A 19139-nucleotide genomic window follows, 5' to 3' on the forward strand; every position below is an offset into this window, starting at 1 on the left:
CTGCGTGCAGTACCTTACCCTTTTCTCTATTAAATGTCATTTGCCATGTGTCTGCCCAGTTTTGAATCTTGTCTAGATCATTTTGAACGACCTTTGCTGCTGCAACAGTGTTTGCCACTCCTCCTATTTTTTTGTCGTCTGCAAATTTAACAAGTTTGCTTACTATACCAGAATCACTCTCACACACACTATCACACATGCTCACTCTCACACGCACTCTCACTCATACACACACACCTAGGCTGACCACAGATCAGTATTCGCACAAACACTGCTAGGCTGATCACAGATGTATTACATTTCTTTATTTTTTCATAATGAATACAGCAATACGATTATTATTGTTATATAATCTGACTTTTGTCTTTACTGTCCTAAAAGAAATGTAAAAAATCTTGAAACATACTGATAAAAATGTCCAACAAATAAAATGCACTTACATTTTTACTACAAACTAAAGCGTTCATAAAGCACAATGAGTACATGCACGCTATTAATTTTAAACACGTTATTACTTAATTACTTAATTAAGTAAGTAAGTAAATAAAGTTACTTATAAAGTTTATTCTCGGTCTCTGTCAGCTGTCTCCGTTGGTTCCCGCTCGTTTGAAGTATGCAGTGACGTCAGTTTGGTTCTGCGTTCTCTGCTGTCATGAAGAGGCAGGGTTTGAAAACGTCAAGAGAGGGGCGGGGCTTATGGAATGAGTTACTAGCTGATTCTGGAGCAGCTCTTGGGGGGACAGTGTTGCAGCTGCCATTCACGATTGACTCTCGCGGAACCCGAAACACGCAGTGAGTTCATTTTGGCAACGTTCATACTTATTATATATTATCTGTGTGACACTTCCCTGTAATTGTATTCTAGTTGGCTGTATTGTGTACTGAATTGTTTGCGGATGTGCACATGGTGCAGTTAGCAGATGGCGTGATGTGCACCTTTGAACTTTTTTGTGTGGACTTCTGTTTAATACTGGCTGCTCGTCTAGTAATATAAATCATTTTGTAACGTTACATGTAAAGTGACAACGTTAAACAATAGCTATTCTTTACTTCAGTGCTTACTGTAATGTATTTGTGTGTTTATATAGTGGTTGAAGTAGTTGTATGCTGGAGGCACCCTGTTTTGACAGATAGGTATGAATACCATTTTTTAACCACTTAAAAAAAAAATCTGTTAAATTTTATCTGTGAAAGTAAACCTCCAATTTAAGTACCCCTCATGGCTCTGTGGATATCTCAGGAGAAACGTAGCACAGTCTTGTTTTGATGGATGTTTTTCTGTGAATTTTGTCACTGCGTTCTTGTATCATGCCCACAGTGACAATGTGCTTCTTTAATGTGACGTCACATCCGCGGTGATTGTTGTTAGCTGGTTCCAAACAAGCAGGCGAGTCCGTAGTAAAAGTATAGTGCATTATAAAACATCCGTAAACGTGTATAGTAAGAGGGCTTATTTTAATATAAATCAAAATACAGCTAGTAAACGGCATGGTGCAGTGTTTTGCGGCAGACTGCAACCACCATTCAGGAAGAGAACTAGTTTCTTCACCTTTCCTATGGCTGATCCCCTATCTCGTGAGGCAGTGGAAAGACTTGTGCCGTTTTGTACGAAACTGTCTGAATAATATTAATACAACATAAACACAATTTGTGTATATACATGTATTTTTCTCGTGTTAGTTGTTATTATTTTATTACTATAGCTAGCAGTAGTCGTAGTGCTGTATTGGTACAGTAGTTTTTGAAAGCAGAAACACCCTCTTGTTGTTAGAAAATGATAACTAAACGACATGGTTCTATCAAGCTGTCTCTCGTTTTGTAAAATTCACTAATTATTTAGTTCCGTGTGACGAACGCTACAGTACAATAATACAACTGTAAAACTACATTTATATTCTAGAGAATATAAATGTAGTAAGAGAATGAGCCAACTATCTTTGAACGCAATGACAACAAGATTTTCCATTTTGAGAGTCCTGAGAAGAAAGTAGTAATTTACTTAATTTTAAAGCAGCACATTTAATGCAAACAAAACAACAACAATAATAATAATAATAATAATAATAATAATAATAATAATAATAATAATAATAATAATAATAATGTGTTTAATTGCTCATATGCTTTCTTTGGTTAAATAACCAGTTTGTAAATAAGTTTGTGTAATACAAATTTGTATTAAACTGATTTTAAATAAAATTATTAAATCACAATAACTGTTGGAAAATACAGATAATCCATTGACTACTGCACAACATTTCTACAGTTCTTAAATGTTAATATGTGAAATATGTTTTTCTACTTTTTAAATGCAATTTAAATGTTTTTTACTATAGTGCAAAAAGAAAGCCAGGACAGAATAAATGGAGAATCGGGTCAGAACAGCATAATAAGAATCTAGTCCCAGCAAGCAACTGGTCTGTCACCCCAGACAGCACCACTCCAGTTGCAAGTACTTCCGCACACCCTCACTGAACCCAAAGATGAAGTCTTTAGAGATTGATAACCTTATTTTGTCATTTTGAGATTTCACAGCTAAACGATAAGGTAAAGAAACACGAGGATCAGTTCAGCTACAAAAGTAAGCATTTTACATTTGCCAGCCTCAGGGACAATGATATTTTGGTAAACCGCTACAGTGGACTGCCAAATACTGATACCTTTGACACCGTAATCGGTCTGCATTTATGTTCCGAAATCGGTTATTATGAAGGGTGGAAGGTGGAGTGTGTCACACCTGAAGACCAGCTCTTAATGTGTTTTATGAAATTCTGAAAAGACTTCAGCAATCTTGCAACATGCTTTCATGTGTCTAAGGCTACTGTAACCAACATCACTGTGACATGGTTGTCTGTCCGCCATGAAAAATGTACAAAGGCATGCAAAATTAGGGTATTCCCTCACAACTCAAAAACAAAGGATCCTTACCTGCCTGCTTTTCTATCTTTACAGGATGCAGAGTTGTATTTGACCTTACTGAAATTCAGATCTAATATGTCTCGCCAGAACGGGACATTTAGCCACTATAAACAACGCAATACATTTAAAGGCTTGGTTGGTGTGGCCCCCCCAATGGAGTGATCACATATGTTAGCCACTTGTACCCTGATTCTTGTTCAGATAAAGAAGTAGTCACTGCAGAATCCTAACTGAACTACACCCGGGTGATCTTGTGCTCGCTGATAAGGGATTCTTGGTACAAGATATGATGCCTGCTGGCATTCACCTGAACCTACCTCCCTTTCTGGTAAACCCCCAGTTTACTCAGGATCAGTGTGTGGCCACAGCTCACATTGCCCATGCTCGTATTCACGTAGAAAGAGCCATTGAGAGGATCAAGAACTATCCAATTCTTGGTTGTATTAATTTAGGTCATTGCTTTGAGTTCTATTCAATCTATAACAAAAACAATGTAAAAAAAACAAGTTTAAAAAAAAAAAACGCAACAGCCATTTTAAAGTGGTGATTTCAAACACAAAAGCTCAAGTAGCAGAAACAATTGGGGCAACCTGGTCAAGCATCAAGCAAATAGGCACAATTGGAAAGGTGCTGGGGCCCAACATTCACACAATTGTTGCTTCTAACTTGGCTTCATTTTTTGATCACTCCACTTTATTGATCCACTTTACACTGAAATGCTCATTCCCTTATCAGTTAGGTTGTAACCAGAATAAAGATGCTGAGACACATGTGCCAAGGAAAGTGCTCAACACAGACTGAAGTTTTCTTGGTTATCCTTGTAAGCAATGGGAGAGGCGTCATCACAGGCGCAGACAAATATACTTTGGGAAGACACACGGACAACGTTCAGGTAAGGCACAGGTAGATCAGGGCACACACGGACATACATTTAGCCCATACATACAAGAATACGTGAAAGAGCATAAAGCAATATATTTCCAACAATGAAGAGGATAAACAAGACCAATAATGGCAGTGAGTGCAAGGGATAATGAGAATGCAAGGTAAGTGTATGGGAAGTGACAGTTGATGGTAAAGTGGAGCGATTGGGGGGGATGTGAATGTTGGGCCCCAGCACCTTTACAATTACGCCTATTTGCTTAATGCTTGACCAGTTGCCCAAATTGCTTCTAACTTGGGCTTTCGTGTTTGATATCACCACTTTAAAATGGCTTTTGCATTTTATAACCTGATTTTTTTACATTGGCAATGTTTTTGTTGTAGATATCACTTCTTTTTTTACTTCATCAAATAATGAATAAAGCAAGGGAAAGCTATTCAAGAATGTGTATGGTAAATAGACACAGACAAGACAGACTAATAAGTAGAGTAATATAACAGAAATGAGAAGATCTGAAAGTAAAATAATGGTAGAAGAGACTTTTGGACAGTATTGAAAGCGTAAACATTGTATTCTGTTAGTTGCAAATGTACATCCATCAGGGTTGAAAACAGTATGTCTATTTTGGTAGGTATTAATATAGATATTTATGTAGGTACAAAACTACAATGTTATGAATGGTTAAAAAGGTACGTATGCATGTCAGTGCTAAAGGGTAGTATACTAACACATTTTAATACTGAAAAATAAAACATTATTCTCCTTGTTATAGAGGTGTTACGAACTTAGGCCAATGTAAGGCATTTGTAAAGTGTTCGATCTCTTCATAAAAGGCAATACCCATAGTGTAGCGGAGCTAGCCAGTTGTACATGGAGCGGAGCAGTGTAGTTCCTTGAGCGAATGCTTCCAGCCCGCTCCTTTACAGCACTGAAAAGAACTAAGCATGGTTTTATTTTTCTTAAATATATGTTTGGCCATGGATTATGGACAAAAGTTATAAAAAAAAAAAAAAAAAAAAAAGTGACAAATACAGATGCAGTCACTTTACAGTATTTTCCTTCATGCTTGTGCATAGTATCCACTCATTATCCAGTTTCAAACCACAAGTGGGCATTTTTATGTTTTGCAGACTTGAGAATTGCATTAAAAAAAAAAAAAACGACTTATTTTTAAGTCTTAAAAGCATTTGCGGCGTTGGTGCGCACAGATTCAGCAAAGAAGGACGAGACAAGCAAATTAAATTTCAATGAGTTGCTTTTTTATTTGTGACTACTAACTAGCATTTGTAAGCTTTGAACTAAGCAGAGAATAAAGACGCAAACGGAAAAGGATGGGTAAGAGACGGCAAGAGTAACACATTGGGGGACACTGATACATTGATACAGACACGCTGAATTTATGAACTGTTAACATAACTTTCACAAAGTACTTAATCGAAGGGTTTGGTTCAATTCCGATTTGTTTTTCTCCTCCCCCCCAAAAAAGGACAGGAAGTACGGTGTTGAGGCTAGTTCAAAATATTTATTAGAATTAATAAACGATAAATGCATTTTTTTTTTTTTTTTTAAATGTGTTATTTAATGTTAAGGAGAAACAATTTCCAATAAAATCACATACATATTGAACACAATTTACTGACACCCCCGCAAGTCACGCACATCAGCAAACATCGCGGACACCAGCACAAGTCACGGAATCCGTGACACCCACAACCACCGTGACCCCCAGCCCTAGCCATAGTGAACTTCTAATGAATTTGTTGGAAGATGAAGAAAAACACAAATGCCAGCGAAAGAACAATTGGGTTTAGAAGTGGCTCTAAGCCTGCTTTCACAGTTTACTGAATAAGCTTCAAAGCGATGATACAACCAGTTACAGAGTTGAGAACAAGTATAAGATACAGTAATACGATATATTTTATTTATTGGCAGACGCTATGTTCTTATGTTCTTATATATAATATTGTTTTTATATAACATACGTGTACACACATTACACAGGGATGTTCAGAAAGCGATTGCTTTTTTTTTTTCTTTTGTCAGTCATAAACTGCCTTCCATGGTTATATTATCACAGTGCTGCGGAGGAACCGTATAAAAAAGGTAACGAAATAACAGAATATGGGCATCAGTTTAGCAGAGTTACAGCAGCTACGTTTTTATTCCCCTATAGTTAACGACAGTTGGACCAAAGGTTTTAAGAAGTTTTAAAAACTTGTTAAAAGTAACTCTTCCAGCATTGACCAACCTTCATAAAACTCTATGAAGTATTTATTTGTCCTGTCTCCAGGTAATTGCAGCTTTCATGTCAATTTAACTATTGTTTTCACTGTAGCAGACAGACTCATGTGACACACACCAGTGCTCTGATTGGATATTGCCAGGAACCTGTTGCCTGTAGTAGGATTGCAGTCCACTTAAGCAATCGCGTTGCCAGGCAGTTGCCAGAACGCTGACAGTACGTTGTCAGGGCTGTTACACGTGGCAATCCTCACGGGATTTAGTTGCAGGCAATACAATTTGCTACTAAATTGACTTGTGTAATAAGGGCTTTATATGAAGTGAATAAACGATATATTGCCGAAGTTCAAAGTGGGTAAACACCGTGTGTAAGACTCCAAAGAAATGTTTAAAGTACCTGGTATTGCCAGGCAGTCTCCCATCCTGTATCAACCAGGCCTGAAAATTATTGTTTTATTTTTTAGCAGTCATCCTCATCTGGGCCAATTTACAATTGTGACTTTTATTATTATTTTTGTTTGTTTTTACATACAATTGCTCATTTATACAGTTGTTTTTTTTTATTACTGGACTGGGATGCACGTATCTGTTCGTGTATTTCCAGCCGGCCTCGCGCAGCTAGCTGTCGGGCACCCGCGGACGAGACCTCGGGCCAAATATATATTTCAGTCGGGCCCTGAGCGCCTTTCACAGTCATAAATCATCAGCAATTGCAGTCACTATCATCATCATTCATTAAAGCGGATTCTCTGTGCTGAATTAAAAAATTTTTTACATGAAACGTACTTTTTGTATAGGTATACAAATGTCAATAGCTTTGGATAAAAGCATCAGCCAAATCAATTAATATGACATTTTTCTGGCTTGCTATTTATTAATTTATTTATACATTTATAATGTAAACATTCATTTCTACATTTATTTAAATATTTATTCCTCTATGTATTTTTTAAAATCATTTATTTATTTCTATGAGATTTGGACAAGGAACCTACATGCCACTCTTGTGTACAGTTCCATTCTATGGTATCTACCAAACAAGGAAACCTAGATATTTTCAAACAGGAAATAAAGCATTTTTAGAATTGAGCAGAACCTTCAGGTGTTCAGCAAGGAAACTAGATATTTTCAAACAGGAAATAAAGGCAAATTTTTTCAGAATTAAGGCATACGCGCCTCGCAGGTGTCAGCAAAAGCTGTCAGGCATTCAGCAAAAGCTGGTCAGGCATGGATGTAAGCTTAAATTAGCACAGCAGGCTTTTTTTTTTTTTTTTCTTTCTACGATATGTGCGGTTTTAAAACATAAATAAATTGTTTAATATAAATGTGAATATCAAACTGCTTGCAATCCCTGGTTTATTTTGACGTTAACCAGCATGTGGAATCGCATGCTTTGAAAAGTCCCTACACATTTAAAGTAAGGAAGAACGAGAATAACAATTTTACCTTAGTTTGACTTGTATCTCATTGTGTATAAGAGGTATTTACGTTTTTGGTAAGACTTTTGGTACTGGTACAGATGGTAATTTTAAGTGATTTAGTTTTGCTGCTGCAACATGGTGAAAACAGGAAAACAGACTCTTGGAGCTGTGGAGACTCTCAGTAGTTTTAAACAAGTTTTTCTAACTTGTACGAGGAACTACCATTCCTCTCAATTACCATGTATTTTGTAGAATGTGTGAACACTTTTTACCACAAGTGTGTGTGTATGTATGTGTTTTTATATATACAGTGCCTTGCAAAAGTATTCAGACCCTTGATCAATTCTCTCATATTACTGAATTACAAATGGTACATTGAAATTTCATTCTGTTCGATATATATTTTTTTCTAACACTTAAACTCAGAAACAATTATTGTAAGGTGACATTGGTTTTATGTTGGGAAATATTTTTAAGAAAAATAAAAAACTGAAATATCTTGCTTGCATAAGTATTCAACCCCCACACATTAATATTTGGTAGAGTCACCTTTCACTGCAATAACAGCTTTAAGTCTTTTGGGGTAAGTATGTAGCAGCTTTGCACACAGTGTCGGAGTGATTTTGGCCCATTCTTCTGGCAGATTTGCTCCAGGTTGTTCCGGTTGGTTGGACGACACTTGTGGACCGCAATTTTCAAATAGTGCCACATATTCTCAATGGGATTGAGATCAGGACTTTGACTGGGCCACTGTAGAACATTCACCTTTTTGTTCTTGAGCCACTCCAATGTTGCTTTGGCCTTGTGCTTGGGATCATTGTCCTGTGAAAGGTGAATTTCCTCCCAAGCTTCAGTTTTTTAGCTGACTGAAGCAGATTGTCTTGCAGTATTTTCCTGTATTTTGCTCCATCCATTCTTCCTTCAATTGTAACAAGATGCCCAGTCCCTGCTGATGAGAAGCATCCCCACAGCATGATGCTGCCACCACCATACTTCACTGTAGGGATGGTGTGTCTTGAGGCTTGGGCAGTGTTAGGTTTGCGCCACACATAGCGCTTTGAGTTTTGGCCAAAAAGCTCTATCTTGGTCTCATCTGACCAGAAAACCTTTTCCCACATCGCAGCTGGGTCACTCTCATGCTTTCTGGCAAACTCCAGATGTGCTTTCAGATGGTACTTTTTGAATAACGGCTTCTTTCTTGCCACCCTCCCATACAGGCCATTGTTATGCAGAGCTCTTGATATGGTTGACTTGTGCACCATTACTCCAGTCCCAGCCACTGAACTCTGTAGCTCCTTCAAAGTGATTGTTGACCTCTCTCTGGCTTCTCTCACAAGTCTCCTTCTTGTTTGAGCGCTGAGTTTTGAGGGACGACCTTTTCTTGGCAGTGCTTGGGTGGTTTGATGCAGCTTCCACTTCCTGATTATTGATCCAATTGTGCTCACTGGGATATCCAAACACTTGGATATTATTTTGTACCCTTTCCCTAATCTAAGCATTTGTACTTTATCTCTGACTTCTGTAGAATGCTCTTTGGTCTTCATTTTCCTTCAGATTCACAGCCTTACTAGTTATCCTTCAACAGTGGGGTTTTTATCCAGAAAATGTGACAGCAACTTTAATGGTTCACAGGTGGAGGCCAGTGGTAAGGTAATTGTGTCCTCACTAGGGCAATTTCTTTCATCGGTGCAAACTGGGAGCTTTCACAGCACAGGGGTTGAATACTTATGCAAGCAAGATATTTCAGTTTTTTATTTTTCTTAAAAATATTTCCAACATAAAACCAATGTCACCTTACAATAATTAATTCTGAGTTTAACTGTTTAAAAATAAAATATCAAACAGAACGGAATTTCAGTGTACCATTTGCAACTCGGTAATATGAGAGAATTGGTCAGGGGTCTGAATACTTTTGCAAGGCACTGTGTATTTACACACACACACACACACACACACACACAGTAAAACCCTGTTTTATTCAAGCCCCGATAATCTGGGTCTCCTTATAAACCGAACCACCAAACGGAAGCAGAAATGTTGCCCTCGAATTCTGGTTTATTATACCATTTCTGGTTTCACTATTTCAAGTACTTCAACTGGTAAACCAAAGTGTGTTCTACTACCCTTGCATACTAACGTTGAGATTATAGATAAAATAAGAGTCTTGCTCGAAAGTTTCACTGCAAGTCAGGGATGGCTCAGTCGGTTTAAAAAGTGTCACACCATCCGACAGCTTTTCTCCTCAGATTGTAAGCTGTCTGGCAATTCAGAAATTATTGCTGACTGCCAAAAAATTCAACATTCTGGCTGAGCACAACTTGTCACCGGAACAAGTTTATAATTGAGGTGACAGGTTTGTACTGGAAGATGTTACCATCTAATACACTTGTTTCCAGAAGAAAGAGGTTTGCAGCTGACTATAAGCAGCAAAGATTGCTTGACTATCTGGGCATGTTCAAATGCCAGTGGCACACACAAACTGCTGTTAACTGTAATTGGCAAAGCAAAAAATCCACAAGCTCCTAAATTCAAATATGAATACTTTGCCTGTCAATTACAAATCACAGGGGAAAGCATGGATGAACAGTGCTCTGTTCCTTTTCAAGTCAAAAATAACCATCAAGGTATGGGACATTGCCGTCAGGCAGTAGGGATTGGCTGAGCTTTATAGCAAAGCTGCCGATAGGCCTCTGCGCGAGCTGATGTGTAAGCCCGCCCCCTGGGAGCTTACTATACGCAGCGAGCGGAGACTCTCTTCCTCTTTTGTCTTCAGCATCGGTAGTGGTAAGTTGGTAGAGCTCACTGATTGTACTCATTGGCTTAGGCTTGAGAAGTTGTTTTTTTTTCCCCTTCTCAGAGTATATTTCAGTGTCTTATCATTTTTGGTTATATATCATATATATTTCCTTGTATATTATTTTACATATTCCTTCTCGCTTTGCTTCGGCATCGCATTTTTGTTTACTCTCATGGTCTTCGTCTTCCTTGTTACATTATTATATATATATTATATTTTTTATTGTGTGTTTTGGGTTTTGTATTATTGTATTTATATAATTGTTAGGACATGTGTTGCGTTGGTCTTGGCCACACGCACACTGCAGCCTCGGTCACGCCTCTGGCTGACCGCATATGTGGAGTCTGCTCTGCAGACCTTTTTACACACATATCTACTCCGGTGTGTTTCCCCGCCACGTGGTAGCTGTACGGCCTGTCCCTACAGTCACTTGCACTTGCTGCAGCATTCAAATTTTTTTTTTCACAATTAGGAAGACAACCACCAAGCACATATTAGTCCCATAGCACCTAGGTAAGTATTCATCAGACACTGTACCAGCACTAGCATCTCCGCTCTGCGGGTCAGCTGAAGCTTAAGCGTCTTGTGCTAGTGTTCAACGCTTGGTACTCGCATTCTGCGTGGTGTCGGCGCTTCTGCGAGAGCGAGCCCCTCGTGAGCGAGCACAGCCAAAACAGCCCTGAAACATCCAGGCAGCTGTTAGCCCACCCCTACACTGTCCCACAGCTCCAGTTCTGGCACCAGTGCACCAATGACATCTGGGTGCGCAAGACTATATCCACCGGGTACACCCTTTAGTTCCAGTTAAAACCTCCCCCCTTCCGGGGGGTGGTGGTAACTGCTGTGGAGGACTCTGTTCAGTCCTCAACTCAGAATGTGGAAATACAGGTATTGCTCAGGAAGCGTGCCATTCAACAAGTAGACCCTGCTCTGATCGACCAGGGGTTCTATTCCAAATACTTCCTAGTACCCAAAAAGGATGGTGGGTTCTGCCCTATTTTAGATCGGCGAGTACTGAACAAATCCCTAAAGCGGTTATCGTTCAGGATGCTTACGCACAGGCACATCATCCAGTCAGTCCGATACAGCGACTGGTTCACCACCGTGGACCTGACAGATGCATACTTTCATGTTCCCATCTGCCCAAGTCACAGGAAGTATCTACGTTTCGCATTCCAGAGCAGGGTGTACGAGTTTTGTGTCCTCCCATTCGGCCTGTCACTAGCTGCTCGAACCTTTTCCAAATGTATGGATGCCATTTTAGCTCCCTTGCGGGCTCAAGGCGTCCGACTGCTGAACTGTCTGGACGGGAGCAGCTGGCGCAGCACACAGTGATGGTTACAGACCATCTTCAGCGGCTAGGTCTGAAGGTCAATTCAGAAAAGAGCTGCCTTGTGCCAAGCCAACAGACCGAATTCTTGGGTCTGCATGTGGACTCTGTGTCCATGGACGCGACCTTGTCGACACAGAATTACCTCGCTGGAGCGGTGTCTCTCCCTGGTCAGCAGGGAGCTGTGTCAGCGCATGCTGGGGCTGATGGCTGCTGCTTCACAAGCCCTTCCCTTGGGCTTATTACACCAGCGACCTCTACAGGCCTGGTTCAATGTCTTCGCGTTACATCCGCGGAGAGACAAACAATCCAGGTTGACTGTATCCCAAACCTGCTGGGAAGCATTACGCTGGTGGAAAGTTCTGTCAAACATCTGCCAGGGCGTGCGCTTGGGTCCCATCTTCCGGAGGGAGGTGGTTACAACCAACGCTTCCAACCAAGGTTGGGGAGCAGTCTGGAACGGCTCAGGGACCCGCGGAGTGTGGTCAGGACCGTGGAAGTCAGCCCTCATCAATGCTCTGGAACTCAGAGCAGTGGACCTTGCCCTTCGACACTTCTTGCCAGTGCTTCTAGACAAGCACGTGTTGATGCGGTCAGACAACACCACGGCTGTGGCGTATATCAACCGCCAGGGCAGCCTACGGTCCCCCCCGCCTTCACCGAATGGTAGCACTGCTGTTGCTATGGGCACAGCCGCGTTTGACCTCTCTGCGCGTGGTTCACCTACCGGGCGCAGTCAATTATGCAGTGGATCTCCTATCCAGAGGAGGCCCTCTTGCAGGGGAATGGCATCTCCACTCTCAGGTGGTAGAGCGCATCTAGGAGTGGCTTGGCATAGCGCAAGTAGATCTCTTCGCTTTGCGAGAGACCACGCACTGCCCCCTATGGTTCTCGGTGAGGGACCCCGACAGCCTCCTAGGAGTCAATACACTGGCTCACGAATGGCCGCCAGGGCTCCTATATGCGTTTCCACAGATTCCGATGCTCCCTGCTTTCTTGGAGAAGGTCAGGGTAGAGCAAGCGACTGTGATCCTGGTCGCTCCTCGGTGGCCTCGGAGGATATGGTTTCCGAGCTTGGTGCAGTTGCTCCATGGTCAACCGCGGGAGCTTCCCCTGCGAGCAGACCTATTATCCCAGGCCGAAGGACGGCTTTGGCACCCGAACCCCAAGCTCATGCAGCTATGGGTTTGGCCCCTGAACGGGAGTGCCTGTCAGCCTTAGGGCTTTCGACAGCGGTGATTTCGACCATTCAGAGTGCTAGAGCACCCTCTACTAGGTCGCAGTACACGTAGAAGTGGCAGTTGTTCCAAGATTAGTGTCTGGCAGGGGGCCATGACCCAATATCTTGTCCTATGGCAGTGATATTACAGTTTCTACAAAAACTGTTAGATGAAGGGAAGTCTCCCTCTACACTTAGTATATTTAGCCGCCATATCAGCTTGCCACGTACGCATTGACGGGTTATCACCAGGCTGCCATTTTCTGGCATCGCAGTTTCTCAAGGGCGCAAGACATTTGCGACCTCCAAGAAGGACCAGTTTACCGTCATGGAGTCTTGACGTGGTGCTAGAAGCCCTTACCAAGGCACCATTCGAGCCTCTCCACACTGTGGATATGAAGCTTATTTCTATTAAAACCGCGTTTCTGCCGTCAGTGGTATCGGCCAAACGCGTCCGCAAGTTACATGCACTGTCGGTGCATCCATCATGTACTCGTTTCGCAGGAGACTGTTCTAAAGTCTCCATGCACCCAAATCCAGCCTTTTGCCAAAGGTCATATCCCCGTTCCACATGAACCAACCAGTCGAGTTGATGGCATTCCATCCTCCTCCTTTTTCTTCCCCAGAGGAAGAACGGTTACACATGCTCTGCCCCATGCGGGCATTGAGGTGTTATATTGACCGTACAACGACTGTGAGGCAAACAGAACAGTTGTTCATATGCCGTGGTTCTAAGACCTTGGGTCAGCCGTTGTCTAAACAACGCCTTTCCCATTGGATAGTGGATGCTATTAAATTAGTGAAGGGCGGACACACGTTGTCTTTGGACATAGCTGGGATCAAAAGCAAGGGAATTCAGTTACAGACATTTGGTAAGCAGCTCACTTGCTCTTCGTGTTTAACTTTTAGCATAGTTTTTACAGCAATGGTATTCTTTAAACTGGTGCTTTAACCCTTTTGCGGTCTGTGACAGGCTGACGAGTGGAAAGAGGCCCAGAGACAGACTGCAGTTAAAAAAAAATAAAAATACTAATTTTATTATAAATAACACAAAATAAACGTGCACAAGAACAAAATAAAAATCTTTAAACACAAAAAGAAAGACAACAAAACAAAACATACAAAATTAAGGTTTCCAGGATGGGCGATGCCTTCACTGGATTCAAACTTTCCAAAAATACAAAAAACCACCAACCTGCTTCCTCAGCTCCCTCCTCCTAATGAGAAGTAGAGGCCTCCTTTTATGTCAGGTGGTTGGGCGCTGATTGAAAAAGTTGATGATGAATTAAGTTAATCATCTAATCAACTGATCAGCCCCAGCCACCTGAACATAATAAACCCAGGCAGGTAGGGAAAATTAACCCCATCCCTGCCAATTTAAAAAGAGCAGAGCTTTGCTCTGTCACACGGTCCTATGTCGGACCCTGTTCAACATCAAAAAGAAGTCAAGCACAGGTCTGTAGTCGTTTTTTCTCCGGAAAAAGCCGGAAAAACCTTTCAATGGCCGAGTGAGACTGATAGGAACCAAGAGAAGCCGAAAAAAAAAGGGACGGATCTGAGCAGTACATAGCCCCTGCGCCACAGAGATAACACTGACATAAACAAACAAGATAGCTGCTTCCGCATCCAGCGCTCAGAGAATATCACGGACATTTGCAGAGCTTTTTGAGATGTTATAGTAATAAAATAATGACTTGGATCACATTATTGAGAAGTTTGGTGATAAACTGTGTGTTTTTGCAGTGGGCTGTGTATAGTGGGTTGTGTGTAGTGTGTGTTTTTGCAGTGTAGTGGGCTGTGTGTAGTGTGTTTTTTGCAGTGGGCTGTGTGTAGTGTAGGGTTGGACTATAATGACATTTTCAGCTATCGATTGTCATCTGTAAATTATCACGATAATTGCATTATCGTCCGAATAAATACAATATTTAAAATTCTCGTAATTTGTCAGATTTTTACTTGATCAGCTTGACAACCACCACAGTTTATTTTTAAAGACAGTGTATGTGCAGAGTGCCCAGAACAAACCTGAGTATAAAAATACATCTATTTTAGTTTGTACATTAATAAATATGTATTTTTTAGGAAAACAATTTTTCTTATATAAACATTTGTTAATTTGAGTATATTTTTTAATGAAAGAAAATGAATAACAATGACACCAAGTGTACTAATATAACGAAAGAAAAGTGCTAACATTAATGGCGAATCTGCATTAAGAGATCAAAATAGGTTCACTGCATGTATGCAGACAGTTTACTAAAGAAAACTGCATGTACTTCTATTTATGAAATAACTTTTTTACAATAGCGGTACATAGGCTGCAGTATAGCACTCACGTCTTTAGTGTAGCTTAAAATAAAGAAGCAACAAAGTTGTTCAGGCTATATTAAACGTGCCATGTTGTGTTTTTTTTTTTTTTGCAATCGCATTCAATTTACTTACAATAAATAAATCCTGTGTCAGTGTTTAATAGTCAAAAGTTCAATTTTTCCACAGTAATTTTAGAGTGATCTTAGATTTATTATTTTTTTATTTTACAAAAGTTTATTTTTTTTAGACAACCACTACTGCTTTCTTTAATTTTCTTATCAAAATGAAACCATGACACAGTTAAAAGCCTAAGCATACTGATTAAAATAAATACTTCCCAATGTACTCGGAGCTCACATGTTTTACGCTTCACGCAGACAGTTAAGTGACACCTACTGCTCAATGCAAAGCCGCTTTGTTGGGTCACGAATGATTATTATGATTATAAATAATACATTTTCAACACAATAAAGTTAGCGATTATTGTTCCAACCCTAGTGTAGGGTAGTGTGTTTTTGTCATTTTGCTTCTCATAGTGAGATACAGTACGAGTGTGTACTCCTGTATTTCAGGGCCCAGACTGAGAGGCAATGGGACGGTCCTCGAAGGATAAACGGGATATATACTACCGGCTTGCCAAGGAGGAGGGCTGGCGAGCACGAAGCGCCTTCAAACTGCTTCAGCTGGATGAGGAATTCAGGCTCTTCAAAGGTAAAAGTATTTTGTGTCATTAAACATTAGTTAATAATTTTCAATTAATAATCATCCCTATCATTTGTCCACTTTGTTCCAAAAAAAAAAAAAAAGTTGGATAGGTTGAAAGTATGCCTTAGTGTTGATCACAAAATAATTATGAATCTTTCCTGTTTTGCACTTCCATTAGCTAAATAGGTCTCTAATGTGCATTTTTGAATAAGCATATGTTTATAGCATGCATGCATACGTGTATTTATTTTAAAACATGCTGCTTTAGGCAGTACTCTGCTTCTATGTCTATTCTGAGGATATCTATACACTTACACTTCCTGGGTCTTTTCGCCGTATGTGTCTTCTGGGTGAAAGCATGTTACTGGCTAAAAGCATGTCAGTCAACAGGGAAGCAGCTGGTTGATTGACAGGAAAGAAGCTGTTAAAGGGATGAAATGACCAATCAAGTGCAACACTAATTGAAAGCATGACTTGCAAACAGATTTCTTCAACCAAGTTTAGTACCATATATCATTTTTTTAAAAGAAAATACAAAATTACTGTTAACATGTGGTGAAGTTGAGTTTTTTGTGTGTTTTTTTCAAAAACTGGATATTTGAGACTTGTATGATGATTGGAACTACACCACTTGTAGTAATTTTGTTAGCTACAATCACTTTTACAGTGATCACATTTTTTATAGGTAGGCATGTAGTACAAGTAAATAATCATTAGCCTGTAGTAAGTCTAAAAGGGGTCTGTCTACTGAATATCAACCTTAAAGGCTACTCATATCTATAATAACACATTGACGAGGTAGAATTCAAGCCATTCTATCCTGCAGATCTGGTCCATTAAGATAGAACAGCCAGGTTTCAGTTGGGTAGTGTGATTGTTTTTTTTTTTTTAATTTTATCCCCTTCTGCACTGCAGGAGTCTGCCGGGCTGTAGACCTGTGTGCTGCTCCAGGGAGCTGGAGTCAGGTGCTGAGTCGCAAACTCAAGTGAGTCCCGCTGTTTGTGCTCATCGGTGTACTGGATAGCTGAGAATAGTGTTAGCGCCCTTTGAGGTGCTGGAGAACGTATCTGTGTCCTCTTGAACTGGAGTTCTTCAAGGTGCTGTGGCCTGAGTATGAAACGTAGTTCTCTTCTCCTCCTTGTTTAGATTCACTTTGCATATCATTTGCTGTTTTAAGTTCTCGCATCCTTGGGTCTTTTTAAAGTTTGAGGCTCCCCTGTGGCCTCAACAGAGCTGTCTGCTGTCAGGGTGTAATCATGAAGATATACATCATGAAGATATAGCACCTGGAACATCAACGCCACTGGGGGGAGTGCAGCAGGGGAAGAGATTATTGTTTACCGTCTGGTGAACCAGCTGTGCTTAGACATGTTTAAGAGACCACAGGGGTGCTTTTGGCTTGTGAGTTTTAAAATGCCACCAGGGTGATTCTGAGTGATTCCAAATAACAAAGAGAAGACTTTATTATTATTAGGATGATTATTATTAGGATGATTATTATTATTATTAGGATGATTATTATTATTAGGATAATAATAATCCTACTAATGATTTAATGTATCTACTGGATGATATTATTAATATTAGGATGATTATTAATAAAATTTTTATAATAATAATATAATCCTACTATTTAATAATAATAATTATCCTACATAAGATATTAATAATCCCACTAATATAATAATTATATAATATAATCCTACTATAATATATATAGGTGATTAGTGATTTATTATTATTATTATTATTATTATTATTATTATTATTATTATTATTATTATTATTATTATTATGATTATTATTATTATTATTATTATTATTATTATTATTATTATTATTATTATTATTATTACTACTGTTATTTAGCAGATGCTTTTATCCAAAGAGACTTGCAGAGACTAGGGGTGAACTGTGAATCAGAAGTGCTGCTGTAGAGTCACTGCCAATAAGACCTCGGTTTTACGTCTCATCCGAAGGACGGAGCACAAGGAGATTAAATGACTTGCTCAGGGTCACACACAGTGAGTCAGTGGCTCAGCTGGGATTTAACTATTACCTCCTGGTAACTAGCCGCTTTCTTTAACCACTGGACCACCAAGCCTTAATCAAGATAACGGTGCAAGATATTTCGTACTCGTACCAAGTTGCACCTTTAAGCGCTCATTGAGGTGCTGGAGAGAGTAGGGGAGGTAAGAATATAGAGCCGGCATCCTAGGGAGCTTAGATTGCAGGGCTAGGATGTTCCTGATGTGGTGTCTGGTGATTTTGTTCTCAGGGGGGATGAAGGGAAGGGCACAGAAGTAAAGATTGTGGCAGTGGACCTCCAGGCCATGGCTCCCCTGCCTGCCGTCACCCAGATCCAGGGAGACATCACCAAGGTAACTCCATTAGGGTGATGAATTGTTTAGCTTGGTATGTTATTGTTAAAGTGAACAGCAGGTTCATAACTGATGCATATTATTTTGCAACCCCCACAGGTCTCCACGGCCCAGGAGATCATCCGTCACTTTGAGGGTCAGCCTGCTGACCTTGTGGTGTGTGACGGCGCCCCCGATGGTAGGTACACAACACTGAATCCTGCAAACCTATCTTTGTGTTCCCCTCCTCACGATGTACAGTGCCTAACTGTGTGTCTGTCTCTGCAGTGACTGGGCTCCACGATGTGGATGAGTACATCCAGGCCCAGCTCCTCCTGGCTGTGAGTACTCAACCGCTCATCAGTACTGTATCTTTTAAAAAAATATGTATTCTGCTTAGAGATACATGGATGAAAACATGTTATTATATGACCAGAGGGACCTTACAATACTTCCTGTAAGTTTTGTTGAAAAATATTGATGTTTGAGCAATTACAAGACATTGTTTCACCTGTGATTGCAGTGATATAATACATGTTTATTCTCAGGGTCTTTATAAGCAATAATAGACACTGCTCTCTTTTTTTTTTTTTTTTTTTTCTCAAAATAAATATAAATAAACTTAGTTATTCATTCCGTCGTTATCAGTAATAAGGAAAAAAAAACATACCTGATAAATTTAGTTCATGGAATAGTATGTTTATATCACCTCGTTTTGTGATATTTGTAAATGTTGTGAAAACATATGTATATTAAAACGAGACAGAATAATTGTTCTAATAACTGTCAAATACGTCTGATCGTTTTTCTGTGTCTTTCTTACCTGTAAACAGGTTTCTCTGAAGCAGACTGTCTCTCAGTGTTGCACAAACTGTAAATGCACTAAATGCTCCTCTCCGTGATGTCACATATTTTTTTTTTTTTAAAAAACCATCAGGAAGTGAGATTTGATCC

The 19139-nt window shown here is 40.0% G+C and overlaps 1 protein-coding gene across 1 annotated transcript in view; it reads left to right on the top strand.

The window, feature by feature from the left end:
• The first annotated feature begins 692 nt into the window (after window positions 1-692).
• ftsj1 (FtsJ RNA 2'-O-methyltransferase 1) overlaps window positions 693-19139 on the top strand; it is a 34128-nt gene continuing 15681 nt past the window's right edge. The window contains exons 1-6 of the mRNA XM_041233689.1: window positions 693-792; window positions 15693-15831; window positions 16741-16810; window positions 18104-18206; window positions 18306-18384; window positions 18474-18526. Coding sequence (XP_041089623.1) covers window positions 15711-15831; window positions 16741-16810; window positions 18104-18206; window positions 18306-18384; window positions 18474-18526 — 426 coding nt within the window. The 5' untranslated portion in view covers window positions 693-792; window positions 15693-15710. The remainder of the gene's footprint in view (window positions 793-15692; window positions 15832-16740; window positions 16811-18103; window positions 18207-18305; window positions 18385-18473; window positions 18527-19139) is intronic.

The sequence above is a fragment of the Polyodon spathula genome, chromosome 31, assembly GCF_017654505.1.
Source record: "Polyodon spathula isolate WHYD16114869_AA chromosome 31, ASM1765450v1, whole genome shotgun sequence".
Taxonomy (NCBI): Eukaryota; Metazoa; Chordata; class Actinopteri; order Acipenseriformes; family Polyodontidae; genus Polyodon; species Polyodon spathula.